The sequence below is a fragment of the Enoplosus armatus genome, chromosome 7 (genome assembly GCF_043641665.1).
Source record: "Enoplosus armatus isolate fEnoArm2 chromosome 7, fEnoArm2.hap1, whole genome shotgun sequence".
Classification (NCBI taxonomy): Eukaryota; Metazoa; Chordata; class Actinopteri; order Centrarchiformes; family Enoplosidae; genus Enoplosus; species Enoplosus armatus.
This window is the reverse complement of record NC_092186.1, coordinates 23,366,701-23,388,366: the sequence shown is the minus strand read 5'-3', so window position 1 is coordinate 23,388,366 and position 21,666 is coordinate 23,366,701. Positions and strand designations below refer to the sequence as shown.

The window sequence follows — 21,666 nt, the reverse complement described above, 5'->3', positions numbered from 1 at the left end:
AGGAAAACAGAAAAGGCAGTAAGGGGGCATCCAGGCAGGTAGGGACACAAAGAGAGCCCAGACAGAAGCATGCAGTGACAGCACTGTGATTGAGACAGAGGATGTTTTTTTTTTTTTTTTTTTCCGCCCCTCAGTATTGGATTATCATAGCTCAATCTAATCTCTGCTCCGTTACTAAAACGAGCAGTGTTTATTTTCGTTCCCGGCTACCCAGAGTTCTTTGAGCAGTTTGTTGACTGTCTGGCAGGGAGATGTGACAGCCGTCACTCTGGGAGCTGATGTCAGACTGATGGCTTTTTTGCAGATAACGCCTCCCTGCCGCCGACAAGACAGACAATACAACCACAGAATTAATACTCTTCCACCCCTTCCCAACGAGAGGGAATTGGACAATAGTCTGTTTTCACAGTAGGAATGTAGAGAGGGAGTGGCAGAGGGAGGTTAAGAGTGTGGGGTTGGAAGAAAGCAGATAGGGAGGTATAAACCACGACTGAATACAGCAAAATGTAGATTCTGGCTGAAATGTACTCTATTTGCCAAGATATTTTAGCATGTGTATGTCTCCATGGTCACATATTGAAGAGTGAATGAAGGGAGCCTTCTTCAAACAACATTGTACTCAGCTCCAGCCTTGAAACGCTTGAATTACTGTCATGCAACTGGATCAACTTTTCCACTTCTTCCAACTACTTTTCATGCCAAAATGGCAGCTTAGGGACACGCCGGTGGCCGAACTCCTGCAACGTCCACGCTTCTTTTTTATTTCATGTCATTTCCTCATTTCATCTCCAATGTCAGCTGTCCAAAAAGATGTCATAAAATGCCCCCAAAATACTAAAACAAAACTAAACAAAACTTATAAAATAAAGCTTGATTGCAAGCTTATTCTAGAAAGTATCAACAAAGTGGAGTGTATAGTCTGTAAACGGAAACTGTGCAGTTTAACTTAATCAGACATGCAAGACGGAGGCTCCATTCCCAGGATCAAAGTGCAGCATGTCATTCAACAGGTGGGGTGCGTGCAGTGTGCAGTGTGCAGCCCTACCGTTACAGCTAAATCTCCAGAAACGGTTCTGCCACACCTAAAAACAAAGTGGAAAAAGTGCCTTCATGTGGATGGATTTCCCTTCCTTGCCACAGCATACTCTTCTAAACTCAGGAAAGAAAAAACCTATCCTTTAATTATCCAAAGTTCTGTGTTTAAAATCACACTTAATTTGGGGCAAGAAATCCTGTTCCTCCTGGAAAGTTTGTTTTCATATTCCCGGGGATGTAATAGTTCAAAAATTACCTGAAAACCTTCAACCCTAAATGAAGGAAGGAAAGAAACAGTTAGCGAGCAGAGGGGCAGAGGACTGCAGCAGCCAGATGGCCTGGTTGATGAGAGGTCTGCCATATGGTGATAATACGACGGCCTGGCAGTCCAACAACGCCTCAGGTTTAACCTCGTTTATACCAACACCAACACACTCATCCACGTTCCCTCCCATAGTCTCCCCAGTGCTCCACTCTGTGCCGGTGGAGGCCATGGATCATATTATGCTGTGCTAGCCCACTGTGCTCCACGGAGTTCATCCTGAACACACGTTGCTAACATCCATCATAGATTAAAAGAGAGAGAATGCGAGAGAGGATGACAAGCTGAGAGCAGGAAACAGAGAGACACAGCTGTGAGGAAAGAGTCTCGGAAAACATGTTTTCCACAACAGATGATGCCGTCCCCCTTCAGTCAATCCACGACATGCGTGTTTCCTTGTATTGAGCTGTAACTGCACGCCTGCAATGTAAAACTACACTAATTCCAAAAGTTTCTTCAAAATCCGATTAGTTTTGTCTGAGATATTGCTTGAGACATATGGACAAACAAATAAATACTGTATTTGAGCTAATCAGCACGAGCAGAAAGAAGCATAATTCCCCCGACGTTCGTCAAAATTGGATCAGCGGTATCTGAGAAATTACATCTGACAAACCAGCAGATGGACGTAGACCGACTTGAAAAAATGTGCTGGATATTAAATTCCTTATATAGGGACGGGATGGTGGATGCTCTGGAGCCTGAGTAAGTGCATAATTACACTGTGCGTTCTAGGCGTTTAGCTGACATTTACTGAGAGCAATGAACAATGAATGAGCAGATAGATATAGCTGCATACTGTGCCAGAAGAGACGTCCAGGAGAAGTTCCAAAATGCTTAATTAAATTCCAATATCCAAAGTTTCCAACATCACGGGCTTTCGATCCCCGTCCTCAGGAAGTCGGCTACAAAAGCTTAACTGCATTCACGTGGTGTTCCAGGTGGAAAATTGTCCATGAATATACAGCATGTCAAGAATGAAAACCAGCAGGACTTGAGGCTAAAAGTAAGAACCTACCTACATGTATTTATGTCATCCGTTTTCTTGTGTCTCTTCTTGTATCTCAGCTAAATACCGGAAGAATAATGTTGTACCTTGTTGGTGGTAGAGCAGCAGCCGTCCTTTCTCCAACACCAGAGTGAGGCTGTGGTCTCCCCGGCCCTCTGCATGGAGCAGCGTCCCAGAATTCGTCAGGGTCTTAAACTTCAGAGCGATGACCTCCATCGCCGCCCCGCTCGGCCTCGCGCTCAGCCTGTAGACCAGGCTGCTGCTGCCGTCAAAGTTGGCCACGTCAGAAGCTACAGAATAACGACGAGCAGGAGGAATAACTTCATTATAACGACAGAGACTCTTTGCATTCTGCAGTGACAGTAATAACTGAGGTTTCACCACATTTAAATGACATGCCACACGGTTTACATTTCAAGACTTTCGGAAGAGAAAGCTGGACTCATAGAGTATAGCTACTTAGCATGTAGCCTTAATGTGTGAACCTCCAAGCCCTGCTGTGACTTGGAGACTAGCGGACTTACAGGGGAGCTGCGAGCTTGTGAATAAAGAAAGAAATATTATGGCCAAAACAAAACACAACAGTAACAATCTGGACATTCAGTTTCAATCAGGGTAGCAAGCTGAAGTTTGCGTAGCAGTGTCCTCAAACCGCTTGCATCGCTTGCAAGGGTGTAGGCTTGATTCGGAAAGCGGTGGGGGCATAAATTTGGCAAAAAAATATTGGGTGATTTTGCGTTGCATTTCCTTCACTCTTTCCCATGGGATAAATTGTTTTTTTTTACCAATTACATCAGAGGGATGTGCTCAATGAGATAACATGCGGCACACAGGTCTCTGTCTGATACCTGTACTGACGACCACAAGGGGATAGACCTAAGGTGAGGCCGCTCTGTTCAATGCAGTGAGAATGAGCGATGGTAGAATGCCATCAGGATCAAGGACGTGCTCTTTGTGGGAACGCAACAGCTCATAGTGACAATTCTTATCTCCACCTGCCCGGCCTTTCTCTCTTTCCTTTCCTGTCTTGTCTCAGACGTCTGTGTTAACGACAAAGCTACATGAAAATGCCGGGTGGCGTTTAAACTGCGTTCACAATGCTTGTATTTCACAGATGGGGGAATTTGTCATGCACTCAACGGTTCCATTTTTGTAATTCTCACTGAACAACGTACGAGACTGAGGTCACTGTAAACCTCACAACCAACAGCCCCTATTTTCTAGCGCATTACAGCATGTTGATAGTTTGAACGTATTGAATCTCTCTGTATATTCCTCTCTGAAAAAAAATTCTGATGAGCCAGAAACCTGTTGTCCCCTTAACATACAAACCCTTCAAACACCACAGTAAAACCATATGGTCTAGCAGCGAAAATACAGGCCTTTGAAAAGACCAGCGAGAGTAATTCAATCGTGTCGTTGTGAAAGCAGAATTCCTGTGCATCTGTGAAATAAAAAATGTGTTGCCATTTTAAAAAGAGATGTTATTATGTGTACAGTGCAAAAAGTGACCCTGGCAGCATTGTGTGTCTTCAAATGTGACTAAAGAATCTTTCACACTGCTCACCACTTGTACCCAGTTTATTATGTTTCCGTACTCAGACCTTCATCAGGTAAAAATCAGATCGAGGATTGAAGCAGCCTCAATAAACTCGGATTCTATGATTTCCTCACAGTCGAAAGGTTTCTCGAACATGCCTTTGAAGGTGTTTATTTGTCAAAATCAAAACCATATTTACTGCAAAGGGGATGTTTGCTGTTTCGTTTCACACAGACCCAAAACCACAAAGAAATATCTTTTTGTTTCATGAAACAATGAATAACTAAATTTCCAGTATTGTTTACACTTATTGCAATAATAAATACTACAGATACAATCCAGATGCATAACTACATTTGAGAAGACATCTCTTTTTCCCCAGAGACAGGGAGCAGACTTACTGTATCGACATCCATATATCTCCAGTCTGAGTCCGATCCTCCCAGTGGGGTTCCAGTCCAGAGGAATCAGGCGAAGGTAGCGAGCTATCACCGGCCGTTTAAGTTTGTACTGGAGCACAGTGTCTGCGTTACTGTTCCCTGGAAAAGCCTGGAACAACAGAACTACATGTTAGTTTGCCTCATTTTTTTTTACAGCCAGCCAGCCTTGTTTTACTGGTTGCTGCAGCAGTGAAGATCTGACGGCAAAGCATTTGTAGTAACTCAAGGTACCTTAGAAAGGAACAGGGGAGCTTTATCTTTTGTACTTTGATGCTCATAATCAAGGTGTTTACTCGGGGGGTGTATCCTTTTTCGGCCATCCGAGAGGCTAAAAGCCACAATCCTCTATTGACAAAAGCTATAATATGTAGATAGAACCATGTTTCTAGTGAAAGGCTCTTCAAAAGAAAGAGATGCACTAGTTCTCGTTGAAATTATACTCTTGGGAGTGTGGAGAATAACTCTCCCTAACCTCCCTGATCCACAGACAGTCTTTCGGCATTTTCAAACTTGGAGGCCATTGATCCTAACTGCTGATAGCATCCCTCTACTCTCTCTGCCCGGTGATCAATAACTCTGGGACCTATTCTGTCTCCGTACCAAGCCTCTTTTAAAAAGACTAATGGCCTCCATTTTCCCAATCAGCTGCCTGAGGGAACCCAGTGGGATTCTCTGGTTGACGGGCAAATAGCACACACAGGGCAAGACATGCATTAACAAAAACAAGCTGCATTTGTGGTTTGCTTGTGTCCGTCCGCCCTGCTTGAGGGTGTGTGTGTGTGTGTGAGTGTGTGTGTGTGTGTGTGTGTGTTTGTGCTGATGCGGCTCTGTGAGTGAAATTTGCTTCCCTGGCGCTGCATAATTGTGATGTCAGTGCCGTCTTCAGTGCTTTGAAGGGCTGAGCCGGCTGGGCAGCGGAGCGTTAAGCTCCACAAACGGCTCTGTTTCCTGCTGAGGAGGCTGAGGAGAGTGGCATCTCATTTACTTGCCCGAGCATGTTTTGAAATATGAGCAGCCTCTGACAAGACCTCAGTCAAGGAGAGAGGGGAGGGTCGAGAACGAGACGAGGAGGAGGACGAGGAGGAGGACGAGGAGGAGGAGGAGGGAGGGCGTGAGAAAGAATCAGAGAACAGTGGTGGGAGAAGTACTCAGGTCCTTTACTGAAGTAAAAGTACCGATATAACAGTGTTAAAATACTCCATGGCAAGATAAAACTGCATTCAAACACTAATGGGTCTCACTGTCCAAGTTAGTTCCAACACAGAGTTACTGTTGCTGGGATCACACAAGGACACTTCGTGCTGCATTCACTTGATATGGGAATTGTCACTGGCACCACTTGGGCTGTTACTGAAGTGTTGACGTCAGCAGAATCTTTTCTCCCATTTCACCAATGCAGTAGTAGGAGTATTATCACCATGAATGTGCTTGAGGGGTAAGACTTTATTTGAATCCCCCTGCATTTAGCATTTATAAGCAGCATGTAAACACACTATAATGTAGTCGTAAGCAGACACAAAGATGTATTTAAGTGTTTTTTATTGTATTTGGTAAAAAAATAATAAAAAAAAATACAATAAGTTCTATGAACACACTGACTTTTTATACACATGTACGCGTGAATAGACCCACTTACTGGATTTCCTCTGAGGCTTTCAGCGACTGACGGAGGTTGCTCCGCTTTTATGGATGGTAAACACGTCGTTATAAGTATGATTATAAGTACAAAGTTAATGGATGTGATAAGCAATAAATAAATAATTAAATACTCGATTCAGCCGCGTCACGTTAAATACGTTTCTTATCTGTTCACACACCTGTTACAGATGCTCATACATTCAATACAAAGGTTTTTATTTTCAATGCATTGTACATAAACTAACATATGTTTTATATGTAAAATCTTTATAATAGACATATAATATTTGTCTTTGAAATGTAGTGGATTAGAGTGGAATTACTCAGAGTTACTCAGTACAAATGCCTCAAAATTGTGCTTCAGTACAGTACTTAAGTGAATGTACTCATTTATTTTTCCAGCACCTGAGAGCAACGGGAGACAGACAGAGCACCGAGGCTGAGGAGTCAGCGGGAAGCTGTGACTGATACAGCTGTTTTTGCAGTCAAATCTCCTCCTTAACCGACACCCTAAGCCGGCCTGACTAATATATGGGGCTCTAAAAACACTCCCGAGAGCTGATCTGGGCTTATCACCTTTCATGCTGAGTGTCAAATCAACAAGTTTTTAAGCCGCAAGAAGTCATACCCTGCCCTCTCTTTTAAGTGATGACTCCCAGGCTTCAGAGAGTTTGTATCCTTCACTGTGAGAAAATCGTATGCTGTCAGACCTGAATCAAAAGCTGCTCTCCGGGCTGCTACTGTAACAAGACGGGTGCACTGTCTCCCATAAAGGAGAGAGGGGATGCTTGACTGCCTCTGAATCGTATCTCATGTTGCTCAATCAACGCAGGGCGGCTGCATGGCTTCCTGTCATTCTGACATACAGTAGTTTGCTTGGTGGTGATCAGTCATTCTGCAGTCTAGTGCTCTCTCTCTCTCTCTCTCTTTACTGTAACATGGAATGAGCACTAGCTTAAAAAAATGATATATAAAAAAAAAAGCTGGAAAATAACGATTTTGGGGAAGAAAAAGAAACACTGGGGAACACGTGCAGACACGAAGGGACCACAGTTCTGAAGGAGAGCAGAGGAAAAGTGCCTCAGCTGCAGTGCAGAGGGCTTCACACATGAGCCCGAGGATCAGCCGCGCCGTAGAATATTTATTTAGCCGCCGCATGCATGTCTCAGTCAGACTTCTCACTCGCATTTACATTTTAGGCACTGAGCTGACACTCTAATCGACGCTGGCTCCCGATGACTGAGCTGACAGGCCTGTTGACGGACGCCCTCGCCGCTGTAGGAATCAAAGCTGGGCCTTTCCGGGCGCCAGGCAGTCTTTCTAACAGCGGCACCAGCCTCCTGTCAGCAGAGGTTCGACTGTTTGACAGCGCCTCCATGCAATCGGCAAAGCCCTGCCCCAAGGTTCCTTTCATTGTTCCATCCATTATTAATAAAGAGTAAAAGGCTCCTGGTGAGCAGGTTTGATGCTGCAGGCAGTACCAGTCCCCGCAGAGATGCAAATGATGGCAATGACGGTGAGGCCAAATGTATTTTAACTTCAGTGAACCTGAGTCCTGAGCTGCGCTCCCTCCTTAGCTGTTAAAATACGTAATATCCTTTTCTTTTCTTTTTTTAATACAAAATAACTACAAATGGCGCATTACTCAGGGTATTTTCAAAAGCGTATTAATAGTGTTTAGATAATGTTTCCATTGGTTTTAGTTCATTTCAGTTCAAAAACAAATTGCTTTATGTAGACTTTGAAATTGTTGGACATAGGTAACCCACTCCAGCAGATATGTCTTTTTTTCCCACAGTTACTTCATCATCACAGAAACATTTTTGAAATGTTGCTTCGTGCTACTTTGAAGCAGTTTTGGCTGGAGCATGTGGCACCTTAAGTGTTTCTGCTGACCCACGGTTAACTAATCCCATTCTTTCAGCTGACCCACACGTCGTGTTTTTATTTGTAAGGTTTTCCTGCTGCAGAAAACGCATCGCTGAACTGGTCGTCGAAATCATTTTGTGTCACCTGCACACAAACTCTGAATGCCAGTCATATTTCCATCAGTCAAAAATGGAAAAGGATCAGAGTGGCATGGAAAAGTTTAGACTTGTGCTTTGGAGTAAGTAGGCAGGCGTTACTTTTTTTTATTGATACCGTTTTCCAACATCCAATACTAATATATTTTCCGAATTACGTTTGGTAAGGAAACGTAAGTGCTGCCTGGATTATGCTCACTGGAAATGGTTTTGCTAGTGAGGGAAGTGTTACATGTATATATGTATCCCGCGTGGTGGTTGGGATGGACGTTGGGGCGTGCAAAGCGCAGGAGTTTGAGTTGCAGGCAACAAAAGTACTTTTGTTAAAAGTTGGAAAACTTTTTAACTTTTTCAACATTTAACCAAGACCTCTCCCTTCCCAAACCAAGTGCTGTTGAGTGCCTGAACATAAACCTTAAAAAAAGTTTTAGAAATGCTTTAGTCGCTACGAGCAGCAGCAACAGCTGACACGAATGAAGAAAACAAACGAAATGTGCTGTCAGTGAGCATTTTACAAATACCCTCAGAATCAACATTTTGAGACTTGGCAAATACGGTGATTAACAACACTTCCTCAACATGTTGATTTAAAAAAAAAACAAAACAGTCTGCACGACATTGGGTTTCTTTCATAACGCATTTGATCTTGCAAATGGGTTTTTTCCTTTTTGTGTTGTTTTGGTAACTGAGCAGCAGGAGAGTTACCCCAAAGCTGTCCTCCTGCCGGTGTTGTCTCCAGTTGTGCCCTGTGTCGCTGAACATCAACAGGTAGGCCGTCAGCCAGTCGGAGCTGCCGTAGCGTCCCTGTGTGGCTACAACCGTGATTTGGGTCCGCCTCCCCAGATCCACCTCCAACCACTGGTAGCGGTCAGAGACGAGAGGAGACCAACCTCCAGCTCCTGCACAGGGGACAGAGACAAAGAGTCTGTTTTAATGACGAGAAGTACCTTTTCGCTTCATGCAATAATGTGTGTGCGCGATGATAGGGAGGCTGGCAGAGGTGAGGGAGCGAGGATCGAGAGACAGATTGCAGAATGGAAATGTGATTCATTACATTTTAATCTACTTGAAATGAAACTTTAAAATGGTGAATTTATAGTCCAGAGTAGACGCTCCGTGCTACGACTTTAAAGCTGGCCGATAATAAATCTCAGTTTGCATATGAATGCAAACTGCTTGTTTATATGTTGAAGTAATGTCCATAGATTAGTGGTGAGGAGTTTGCATATGACAGGAGTGCCAAAGAGAAGGGTTGGCGTAGTGGAAAGGAGTATTAGCTAATGCTCTGTTTCTTAGTAGTTACTAGTAGTTGGCACATTCAGCGGAAACCCTGCTTTTTAAGTAGAAATGCTGCAAAATACAGTATAAACACAGTTCAGCCCATGTCTGGCTTTGATTTAAGTCCACTTATACGCTCTCAGATTTAACACCCTGCAATATGTCAAACACTTGCCCTGGTTTCATGACGCTGAATAATAAATCCTCCTAATCAAAGACATTAAGTGGGATATATTTGAGTAACAAACACTTGAAGGAAACGGATTAGACCGTGAAGCGCGAGGATGGTATTCAAAGCCATTTGATGACTCTCCGCAGCCAAAGTGTCAAGATGTGTCCTGCCGTTTCATGTACCCGCTTTTTAAAAAAAACATTTTTTTATGGGGCTACCAAGGTGACAACACTCTGAGGGTGAGTGGAATGTGCAAAGAAATCATTTGATAGCTTGTTCGCTCACATTTCCACACTGAGACCGACCTAACAGCAATTTGCAGAGCTGACTTCCCCCTCCTATGTTTTTTTGTTTTTTTCCCCCCCGGGGAACATGCTCCCGTTCTGTCCTGGCGACAGCTGTTGCTGCAGCTGGAGAGGACACCCAGGGATGTGTGAGATTAACTCACACTGTGTTCGTATTGTAGTCCATGAAAAGTTAGTCCCATCAGAACTGTGCAGCCCTGTAGGATGTCTGTCACCGCAAAGGCAAACTCTTATGGAAAAATATGCCAAGGTGAAAATAATTCAATTTTGACACCACTGTATGCATGAAAATCATCTTTTGACTGGTGACTGGTCATTTTTAACATTTTGTTTTCAGTTTAAAATGCATGAATGGCATTAATATACAGACATTGTTCAATGGGATTTCTACTAACAGGAGACCGAGCAGGAAACTGTCGTCGGTTCAGTTACACCAAAAGAAACTAACTCATAAATCTTCATTGAGACGCAGGACAGTGTGCAGCATGTGACTACATCAATAATGTGTGGTATTTCTTTTCAGTTATCTTGGCAAAGGGCAAGCGTTTAAAAGTTCAACTTTTGAGCTACATCAGCAGACACACAGCTCCTTATATCAAAAGTATTCACCCACTTTGAAGTTTTCATGTTTCACTGACTTGCAGCACTGAATCGAAGTAGATCTGATGTGGCTTTTCTGACACGGAACAACAGGGAAAAAGACCTTTAATGTCAAGTGAAGACAGATCTCTGCAAAGTTATCTGAATTAATTACAAATGTATAACACAAAACAGCTGTTTGCGTGCTCAAGTCAGTATTTAGTAGATGCACCTCACATCTGGACTCGATGCGATTCTTCACAACTTTTTTTTTTATCAGAAAATTATTATTGCAAAAGATCCTATAATATGTGTATGTGTTACAGTATATTTTTGATATGGAGACATTGTTTCAGCGATAGCAAAACTATGAAGTAGCTGAAAGATTTTACATAACAGAATTATACGTAACCTAACACCATTTTTTTGTTGTAAAGAAATGGATTTGTTAAACTGATTTCACATCGATATTATGTTCCCAGGAGTCAAAAAAAAAAAAAAAAGTGTTTCCTACCTCAAGAAGACACTGTTCACCAAGTAGTAAAGTAAACACAGGTGTCTTGCAATGAAAACAGGTGAGTATAAACTTGTGTTTAAAGAAAATGAAGAGGAAAAACTGTGAGAATGACACGCTGACTGTACACCATCAGTGCATTAAAGGCGTGGAGTTAAAGAAGGGAGTACTGTGTGGTTTGTGTCATGACAGAGGAGGGCAGAGGGTACATTTGTGTCCATGCCGCGAAAGGTATTTTAAAATCTGATTTCCACCTTGTTTTTTCTTTTGATCTTGTCACTCACCTTTAAACACTCAAAATAAGCATAAATTCCTGCATTTAAAAGGAAACACACGGAGCTCCAGTTACATCTCGCTTGAGCTCAAACTCCTGATTTAATCTTTTGGCGCAGTCATCCTTTTAAGAAGTGAAACAAATGTGCATGGTATTTGAAACTGATGGCTCAGCAAAAAAGCCGTTCAAGTAACAAAATGGCTTGATTAAAGAAAAAAAGAAAAAAAAAGAAGTAAGAAATGGTCTCGGTTCTGAGTTGACCCCACTGGGAAGTTCCAGTTCCAAATGGTTCCAAACAGGAAACAAACAAGGAACACCCCCCCCCCCCCCCCCCCCTCACTTTGCACAGTCTGGACACAACACTGCATTCGTAGGATGTGTTCTTATTGAGTCATGTTCAACCTGTTGCAGAAAGCCAGAGAAGGTGAGAGAAAAAGGCAGATGTCTGTCGTTTTGTGTCATGAAAGCAAAAGAGGCACAGCAGAGGAAGAGGAGGCAGACAGAGAGTGAGAACAGCAGCTAACCTTTGCAGAGACATTGCCAAAATTCACCCGGCTGCAATTTCATTTCTGCTTTGGGTGCTGCTGGCATCTCCTACTCAAAGGAGCGTGTGTTTGCGTGTGTGCATATGTGTGTGTGTGTGTGTGTGTGTGTGTGTGTGTGTAAATGAGTGAGAGAGGGAGAGGGGGGAGAGCAGAACCTGATTATGAAGAAACATTGGAGGTGATGGAAAAGGCTGTTACAAGATAATGACACTTTGAATGCAGAGATGGGTGTGTGTGTGTGTGTGTGTGTATGTGTGCGCATGTTTAAGAAAAAGTGCTGAGTCAGGACAAAGTGAATCCATGTCGCCTAAACAGCAGATGGAGGGATTTCTCCCCTACAGAGCGCACACACACACACACACACACGCTCACACGTGATGAAACAGCCAGCCGAACGAGCACTTGAGATTGTGTTGCCAAGGTGATGTCATGCTGACACAAGGCCGATACAAATCAATACCACGGACACACAGCCTGAAGTGGACACCGTCCCTCATCTCGTCACATCTATTACGAGGCCACTTAAACAGCAAAATGATTATCGCAGTAACAAAGCCCACCCCTGAGCCCCCACTAGGACCGTTCCACGTGATGCGCCGTTGGACAACAGACTTGTTGTAGCAGGAAAGCACAGGTGTGCAGTATCTTGCAACATTAGCAGCGGCTCAGTGTCGTTGTGACTTCCAGTGAGCGAGACCCTGGAACTGTCTGGCCTGAATAGAATGTAGAGCTGCAGTAATTAGTCAATTCATCGATTAGTCGACTGACAGAAAATGTATCTGCAACTGTTTTGATCATCACTTCTTTGTTTCATTCATTTCTCAAGCAAAAATGCAAAATAATCTCTGGTTCCAGCTTCTCAAACGTGGCGGTGTGCTGCTTTTCTTTGTCCTATGGGACAGTAACTTGAATATCTTTAGGTTGTAAATGGCATTTTATTTGCCTAAACAATGAATCAATTAATCGAGAAAAACAATTGGCAGATAAACCGCTAACGAAAAGTTGCAACCCTGATAGGCTGCACCCATTATTTATGTTATTAATCCCATTGTGCTGTGAAAATGCTGCATTGGACGAATTTGCCACGACATTTGATGGAATTGCCACGAGCTGTGTTAAGAAGCAAGCTAACATGCTAACATCAGTGTGTGGACACATTAACTCTGGCATTCAGCTCAGTGGACAAAAGAGTTTCGGTGCTCCTGACACTGACAGGGTACAGCTTAGCTGAGCCTGACAAGAGAAGTCCCAAAACATTTTTCACCCGGCACCACCCTCAAGAAAGTTCTTTACACTTTTACCAAGCGCCAGCCATGGTCGCCATTTTGACATGTCACAGAGGGAGAAGCACAGGCGTGAATGTTAAAATGAATGACGGCTGAGTTCTATTTAGCTGCTTCAGTTTCGGGGGTCGTGGAGATGTGCGTGCAGGCTCACTGCCACACTGCCACGACTTATTTGAAGAGAATGGAGCCGTCATTAATGCTGTCAGCGACACCTGTGCTTTTCCTACTATGAAAAAGTCTTTTTAGTATGCTGGTGAAACTCACTTGCCATTCCAGTCACCTACCTGCACACCCATCCACCTATTAGTCTCCTAAGATATTTACTGTATATATGCTATCAGCCCGATCCACCTACTTCTTGCCTGATTGTCTATTGAACCATCCAAGTGTTTGTCTGCCTACCCTGTTTTTTGGACTTTCGCCTGCTTGAGTGTGCCCCTTTGGACTTGGCTGCGAGTTTTCATTAGCTACCTGTCGCTAACCTCCAGCTGTCTTTAATGATCTTAAAGTCTTAACCACCCCCCCCCCAAAAAAAACAAAAAAACTAAACAAAAAGGTGTGTAATGAGCATCACAGTCTTCAGGGGCATGGCTATGGAGTCTTGTGAAGTCGTGTTACTTCACAGACTCATCAATATTTATGTGCATTATGCGCTTCCAAATGTACAAAAATGAGCACGTTAAAGCACAAGTCACTGGGATATTTTGGTAGTTTCACATATTCCACTTCCAGGTAAAAGGGGACGTTTGAGCAATGTATAATTTTGTGTTTAAAACTCTTTTTCTCCGGGAAAGGAAACAGTTTTGACCAAACTGCATCATGCTGTTATTATGTTGTCAGTTTGAAAGTTGTGAAGTCCTTTTGTCAATGTCATCATGACTTTCATACTAACATGATTTCTTTCTGTGTATTACAAATAAAGCACTATTGTCTACCTAGAAACGTGGTGGTGTCGTGAGAACACCAATAAATATTCCATTTTCTATTAAAATCAGATTTATGGATGGGAAATAGAAGTGGTATCCTTTGGGTTGAATTAGCTGCGCCTGAGGTCATCTTCCTCCCTCTTGCTTTTTTTCCTCCAGCAGCTGTTTCAGCGCTGTGCTGCCGGCTCGTTGGGGCAGCAAGTAAAGGCCAGAGCTAATAAGTACCTCAGTAACAGACGTGAGCGCTGACAGCACAACAGGGGGGGAGCAGACACACTGACCTTAACTCATTACGGCTGGATCGGGGAGAAGCGAAGAACACAGACAGAGGAAAGGAAGGGAGTGAAAGAGTGACGGCGAGAGAGCTGATGTCTACAGGATTACAGAGGAGGAATTAGGAAGAGAGGGAGAAGGGGAGAAACAAAGGGGAGAGGTTGACGCCTCTGCTCATCAGGAAATGGAGAAGAAAGCAGAACCAGCCCGAATGAAGGAGCAGGGTGTACGCGTGGAAATCCGTGCAGAAAGAATGAATCGCTAAATCCACCGAGTTAGTTGCGCGTTACTTGTTTGATCACCATAACGATAGTTTCTGTCATGCATGCCTAACTGTCCGTAATGAGACCAAAGCTTTTTCCCCACTCAGGAACGTAATTAAGGATTAAAAACAGGTCAGGAACATTGCATCTCCGCTCTGCTGGACATTCAAATTAGCACAATGAATTAACTAATCAGGACACTGTGACTTTTGGGGTCAACCACATCAGAGGACCTACCGACCAAACACCTTCAAGGGCAGCGGCGGTCGGAGATTGGGAAAGTGCGCTGGAGGGGCATCAATCCAGAGGGAAAAGTGTGTGTGAATAAAGCTCCTTCCCACACTTAGAATAACAGTGTCCTTATACAAGGAACTCGATCCGTTCACTGTCAAACCGTACGTACCAGTGGTACAACCAGGCAATGGATCACTTTAGCTCCATGCAAACACTTTAGTAAGTCCGGTGACAACATGCATCCTGTCCCCCAGAAACCGCGATATACTACCAGACAGTTTTGCCAAATACATTTTGCAAAAAAAACGTAATTGCTGCCTGAATTGTGTTCACAGGCAACCAGCTCCGAGCCGGAAGAAACACCTTGATCGGGCCGACTGATTGCGAGAACTTTTCAGAGAGGCTGCTTTTTTTTATGCAAAAGACCTCCATGATGCCATTGCAGCACTGTCAATCACAGCTTCATCACAGCATCATGACATTATATCAGCGAAACAATATGATAGTATCAAAGTGGCATAGTTAAGAAATGCCACTGTTGCAAGCTGCATTTGAACTTCAATTTGTTCAGGCACTGACACTGAATCTGGTCCAAACCTTTCTGCCACAACAGATCAATACAGACTAATTACCATAGGACACTATAGTAAATATTATAGGAAACCATCTGGAAAGCTTGTGCTGCTCGCAATCAAAAGAATAAGAAACCAATTATGAATTTGACCAAACATTTTTCGGTACATGACAACATGTTTTTGATACTCAGACCCTACAGACGCTTTTCAATCTGTAGAAAACAAACCGAATAAAACATTCGCTGTTTTTAATTATAGGCCTCGTTCCATAGCAAAAGGTCTCTGCTTTGGAGCGTGACCTTTTTGTTTTCTCAGGATGTGAATGTGCTGGATGGAAGGTAAAATCAATACAAGGTTGATTAGCACATGTTTACTCAACAGAAACCGATTTTAGAAGAAGCCTAAACTAAATTGCAGTATTGAGTGCGGAATGTTTTAATATTAAAATATATTCATCCAGAGGCCAATAAAAGCAAACAGACTTTCTACTAAAAGGTCAATCCTGTGCTAATCTACTGAGAGTAGCCTACACGGGGGATTTTGGTGTCCATGTGCTCATTTACTTAACTTTTCCAACGAGTCTCCCCCCCATAAATTAGCACATTCCTCCAAATAAGTAAATATGTGTCATTGCTACAAATCATACATGGATTTATTTGGGCTAGCATGAAAGCATCAAAGGGAATGTTATTTTGGATGCTTCCTCCTGGCACAGTGTTAGGATACAGGCCAAGGACGTGTGGTGTCAGGGCTGGATTATGACTTTTTTATGGCGGCAGGGGTGGGAGATGGAACAGAAACTCAGAGATAACAAGTTCAGTTCCCACAGCAGCCAGTCCGTGCCCATCAGAAACCACAAGTGTTTTACAAGTGTCCCTGATTTTCTCCGGGTAAGAGCACCATCTCAGAGACTGACAACATTTTCAACCAAAATAAGAAACTGCATTTGTGAAACCTCCATGTGCCACTGGTGCTGTCTCAAACGTGGAGCACATTTTAGATGAGAACCTTGTATCAACAACATCCCTCTAAAATCTATGTTAAAGACAAGAATACAATCTGACACCTGGATCAAGCTTGTGAAATTGTCAATCTCTTCCACCTTGAGCCTTTCAACCCTATAAAACTCATGCATGCGTGGCACATATGTGCATGGAACTACGGCGTAAATGTAAAAATGATGGCATTTCTGGGTTGCCTAGCCTGTCCTGATATACTGTGCCTGGCTGGAGCATGAAGTGACTGTGAAAATCCAAGAGGAGAGGGAGTGAAAGATGAGCAAAACAGCCTCAGTTTCAAGATGTTAAGCCATCTGCACAGCTAAGTAGGCTACGAACTAAAGAAATAGACATATTTTCTGTATTAGCTTTTATTGTTTGTTCTTCAGTGGGGGTTAAAGATCTTTAATTTCCCAGCTGAATGCATTCAAGTACACTGTGAAAGCCTCTATTTTCTACATGATGCTGTGAACCAAAAAGCCTAAAGAGCTCATATAGCTTTAGCAGGTCGCACCAACTTTTCATAGGATTAAAGTCAGCCTAGCTACTGTATAACGTATTGTAAGTGTTTACTAAGTGGAGAATTAGGCATTGCTGGATTGCACCAAATTAGTGTTAGTATTTTTACATCCAGTAACTGCCAGGTGTAACTTATGCGTATCTAACTAAACTGAATGGCAAAAGGTGGAGAGTAAAAGACGCATAACGAAATTTTGTCGACACTAAAATGCAGTTTATAAATTGCGTGAACTGGGAAGTTTTAAATGATAAAAATATCAATAGGTCAATATTGTGAGAAAAGACAATATACCTCAGTTACAGTCAGACGAAAGAGAAATAGAGTCGGTTAGCTTAGCATGATCAGACAATTTCTCGCTCACTTTACACACAATCTTAGTGATGGACTCATGAATAGCTGGAGCAACAGTCTGTCCTGTAAGTAACCAAAAGAGAGGCCCTTCGAGCTATCAGCTTCTGTAACACCACACCCACAGCCAGACAAGTCCCTCCACGCAGAGAATTAACTTCAGCCTTCAGCTCTCTTAATGAGACAGTAAAAGAACACAACATCGAGCACATTATTCCTATCTGTTCTGCTCTAATTGCAATCTCCACCGTGTTAGTGTCGACTGCAAAATAGAGGCTGACACAACGCTTGTCAGGGCAACGGCTTCACTAGAAGGAGCCGATGTGGGCGCCAAACAAGTAATGTTTGGTTAGCACTGATGTTCCACCGAGTACGGGGTGAAGAAATGAGGTGAAGAAGACAGGAAGACAAGGAGACAAAAAAAAAGAACAGATGGGGGAGGGGGGGGGGGGGGGGGGGGGGGCAGTGAGACGCTGACAGGTGAGCAGAGAGACAGGCAGTATTACCAGGTGGAGATTTGTAAAGGCTTGGGGGGATTTGAAAGGGTTTTAAGCTGATTTGAGTGGGAGAGCAATAAAGTTGCAGTGGATTTTAGTTGGAGTTTAAGGTGTTTTTCTGACAACCTGGGAGATAATATGCAAAAAAATGACTCAGCACCAGAGCAACAGCCATATTAGCATTCTCAGAGATGGGAAGCGCCAAATCAAAATAGGAAACAAGTCCTAAAAGGAGCAGTTCTTAACATAGCAGTCCAGAGGAATATGTGTGTGAGTCCGCTGTAAAGACCTTGAAAACAGGTACGGCAATGAAACCAGTTTAGGGGTCTTAGCCAACTGCAGCAGAGTAAAATTAGGACCGGCCTCTGGAGACGCTGGCCTTGGGGAATTTCAGCAAAATGTGGTAGGCGGGTGGAAGATGGAGTAACAGGATTGCTAAGTAATGGGACTCACACTTCCATGGAATTTATAAAGGACAACAAGTCCGTGAAGTTTGCCGTTTGCAGAGATATCGAGAGTGTGTTTTCGTAAGACGCGTCAGGCATCGACCTGACCTTTTTAATCGCAGGTCAAAACTTAGACGGACTAACTTGTTGACCGGGAAAACACAGAAAAGGGCCTGTGACAGTTTGGATAACTGGCTCAAAGAATATATGAACTAATCAGCAACGCAAGTCACACAAAAGATCCGCAGACACTGCACTGATAGCTCCCAATTAGCGGCTATAATCATTGTATTTATAGCATCAGTGACAATGTAAAAAACCTGAATCTGCTGGTGAACATAGTGGAGCAGCTTAAAGAGCCAGATATTGCCCTCAGGAATTCGGTAGAGACCAAAAATAGAGCTTGTGTTATCCAGGTGGCCAGGAACACGACTCCTAATGACTGATAATGTTGCTCCATAACTGCAGGATGGGTAAATAATTACAACACTACCGTAACAAGTGTGCCATATCAACTTAAAAGGTGATCATATGTGAAAGTTGTGTTCGCAACTTGTGTTCCCTGTCTCCAAGTGTCCAATAAAGGCAGTTATTGCAGGTTTAAGGTTTGGTCACAATACGCCTGCCATTTACTCAGAAAGGACAGTAACCTCGGTCATTGCTGCAAGAGGAAACCATTAACATAAATTGTTTCTGAACTAACCTCCGATGCTGTCATTTCCCTTAAAAATCACTTTTTAAGCTGCATTCTTTTGTTTGAAACGTGCTATATATAAAGTTTATCAGAACATATGTCATTAATGCGACCGGTGGTTAAGTAACAGCAGTAAATAGGTCACAGCATAAAAATCTCAGTTACCGTGCGTACTGAGCTGTCATGGATTTACAACTCTGGCTATTATTGTTAGTGAATTGAGTGAGGGGTGTAGAAGCAATGTAGACAGAAAGCCAAGGCGAGAGGCTTTTAGCTGCATTTTGTCATGGTATCAGACAATATTTACCCTTATAATTAGATTTTTAGAGAGAGAGAGAGACTACCTCCGATTAAGAGGATTTGAGCGGAGGAGCTGTGGAATTTAACCAGGTCTTTAAGAGCAGCATTAAATGGGCACCTGGAGAGGCAGAGGTGGCACATAAACATCACCCGAAGATCAATACCTCATTCTGCGGTCCCCTCCACATGGTTAGTTTCAACCAACAGCCCCCTGCTAATGTCTAAACCCCCTTTTCAATTCTAAATTAGCAATTCCAGAAAATGATTGCTGGGGATTGATGGAGTGTTCCAAGCCTGTTTCAGCATAATTACAGTGGTACTAATGTGCAATTATCAGTATGGCCCACTGAAAAACAGACACCGTTTAGATGTTAAATACTGCCATTAACATTTGCCTATAAATGTTAAATGCTGTCATTAACATTTGGCTATAAGATGGAATGAAGTTATCTCAATATTTTCTTGACAGCCCACATGAGGCTGAGTTGAAATTACAATTACGGCAGGCCGCACTCGACAAGGGCTGCGACACGAGAGTGACGGGCCAGGATGTGGCCTGAAAATACAGGAATAAACGACGAAAAGAAAGCGTGGAGGTGATAGTGATAGTTTCTTCTGCTCCATAACGGCAGCAACAGAGTCAAATGGTGAGTTTGCTGACTGACTGAAAGTTGGATCCTTGATCATGAGGCGCACCACCAACACTTGGAGGTGTTTTGGCACAGAGCAAGCCGCCACTGGGGAGCGTGGCAAGCCAGAGTGTGAGGACCGGCTGGCTTTATAAAAACAAGCATCACTGTGAATATTCGCAGTGAGTCCCCCATTTGGAGCCTAATTCAGCTTATTCATAGAGTGAAAACAGCAGCTGACCCAGACCAGGCCCATCTGACCCCCGGTCTGAGACCCACCACGTCAGACTCCATGCTGCTTCCATGAAGGCCCGCAGTAGCACTGAACAGCTTGTATAAAGAGCAATTGTTGCTAAACTACTAACCTGTATGCACAAGCCGTGCCCTTTTTGTGTGTGAAAACCAGGTTGTCACTGTTCAGGAGATTTTTTAACACGACTGGCCTCATTCTTTTGTATTTTAAGGAATGGCACAGTTAAAGCCCAGGAATAGGGGAGGACTAACAAGTAGTGCATGGTACCACATTATATACTGAAAGTGCTCTTTTCTGCCATACATGTATGTGATGCAGAAGCAACACCAGCAATCAGTAATTTCTTGATTTAAAAAAAGAACCCTCCTCAACACTATGCCCAGATTGTATGCACCATCAACTGAGTGTGTTCATGTATCCGCTTATATTATCAGAATGCAAACAACATGGGTAAATATTAGCACCTTCGTTATTCTACTTAGAAGCTGCTTTTGACTGAGTGTGAGCTTTTACTGTACTAAGTAGTTGCTCTGCTCAACTTGGGCTAGTCGTACTCCTCAGGAAGATCCTGTCTCAAACAGATGCAGAAAAATTAGTCCATGCATTTGAATGTCTTGGCTGGATTATTGCAATTCCTTATTATCAGGCTGTCCCAATAAGTCCCTGAGGACTCTCCAGTACTGTACTGACAGGAACCAGGAAAAGAGATCATTTTTCTCCTGTATAAGCCTCACTGCACTGACTCCCTGTAAAATCCAGAATAGAGTTAAAATCCTTCCCCTGACTTACAAATATCTTACTGGTCAGGCACCATCATATCTTAAAGAGCTCATAGTCCCCTATTACCCCACTAGAGCACTGCGCTCCCAGAATGCAGGGTTGCTTGTGGTTCCTAGAGTCTCCAAAAGCAGAACAGGAGCCAAAGCTTTCAGCTGTCAAACTCCTCTCTTGTGGAATCGGCTCCCAGTTTGGGTCCAGGAGGCAGGGAACTGTTGGGTCTCTGTAATAACATTATAAAGAGTCGGTCTAGACCTGCTCTATTTATAAAGTGTCATAAATAAAATTGAATTGAATTGAATTGAATTGAATCCTCTCCTGCAGTGTAGTTTACAGCGACAATGCTGTTCCCTTGCTGGAGACAAAACAAAAAAAAAAAAAAAAAACGTCTGTTGCTGAGACCATCAGCTTTGAGCCTGTGCCTCCTTGACCTCTAAACCAGAGGCCGTCTGTTAGAGCACCCCTGCCGCGCTCCGAGTCAAGGCCCCTGTCTCGGGCCTCTTCCCAACTTAATGACATGCTAATTGTCCACTTTGCACGTTGTTATGCACCTGGGAATAATAAGACTAAATGCCAGCACAGGGCTGCTGCTTCCTCCTGTTGCTGTTGGCCCCATTCAGAGTACAGCCGTGGTAGGGCACGACACTGGAAGTGGAGGCAGCACAGTGATGGGATTAAACCACCACGTGCGAACGGTTTTGTCAATGCCAGCTCCCATATGGGCTGACCAGCCAAGATGGCACTAACTGGCCGCCGAAAGGGGCCAAGCAGGCATGTGGGAGTTTTGTAACCTCTACATCCCAGCTGGCCACTTGGCCTCTGATTTTCTTTTGAGTCTGTTGTAACCACTTTGTGATGGACAGGCCACTTCAACTGGCTATGCCCTCCAGTTGTGCTTTTCCCTGCCAGTGAGAGGGAGTTAGCGACGGCTTCTCCTGGTGCATATACCGATGCAGAATCCCGAGGAGCTCA

General features: G+C 43.5%; 1 protein-coding gene across 1 annotated transcript in view; it reads right to left on the bottom strand.

The window, feature by feature from the left end:
* LOC139288177 (contactin-associated protein-like 4) overlaps positions 1 to 21,666 on the bottom strand; it is an 82,502-nt gene that overhangs the window by 43,073 nt on the left and 17,763 nt on the right. The window contains exons 3-5 of the mRNA XM_070909443.1: positions 8,714 to 8,907; positions 4,308 to 4,455; positions 2,453 to 2,656 (exon numbers count right to left, since the gene is read on the bottom strand). Of these exons, the coding sequence (XP_070765544.1) occupies positions 2,453 to 2,656; positions 4,308 to 4,455; positions 8,714 to 8,907 (546 nt within the window). The remainder of the gene's footprint in view (positions 1 to 2,452; positions 2,657 to 4,307; positions 4,456 to 8,713; positions 8,908 to 21,666) is intronic.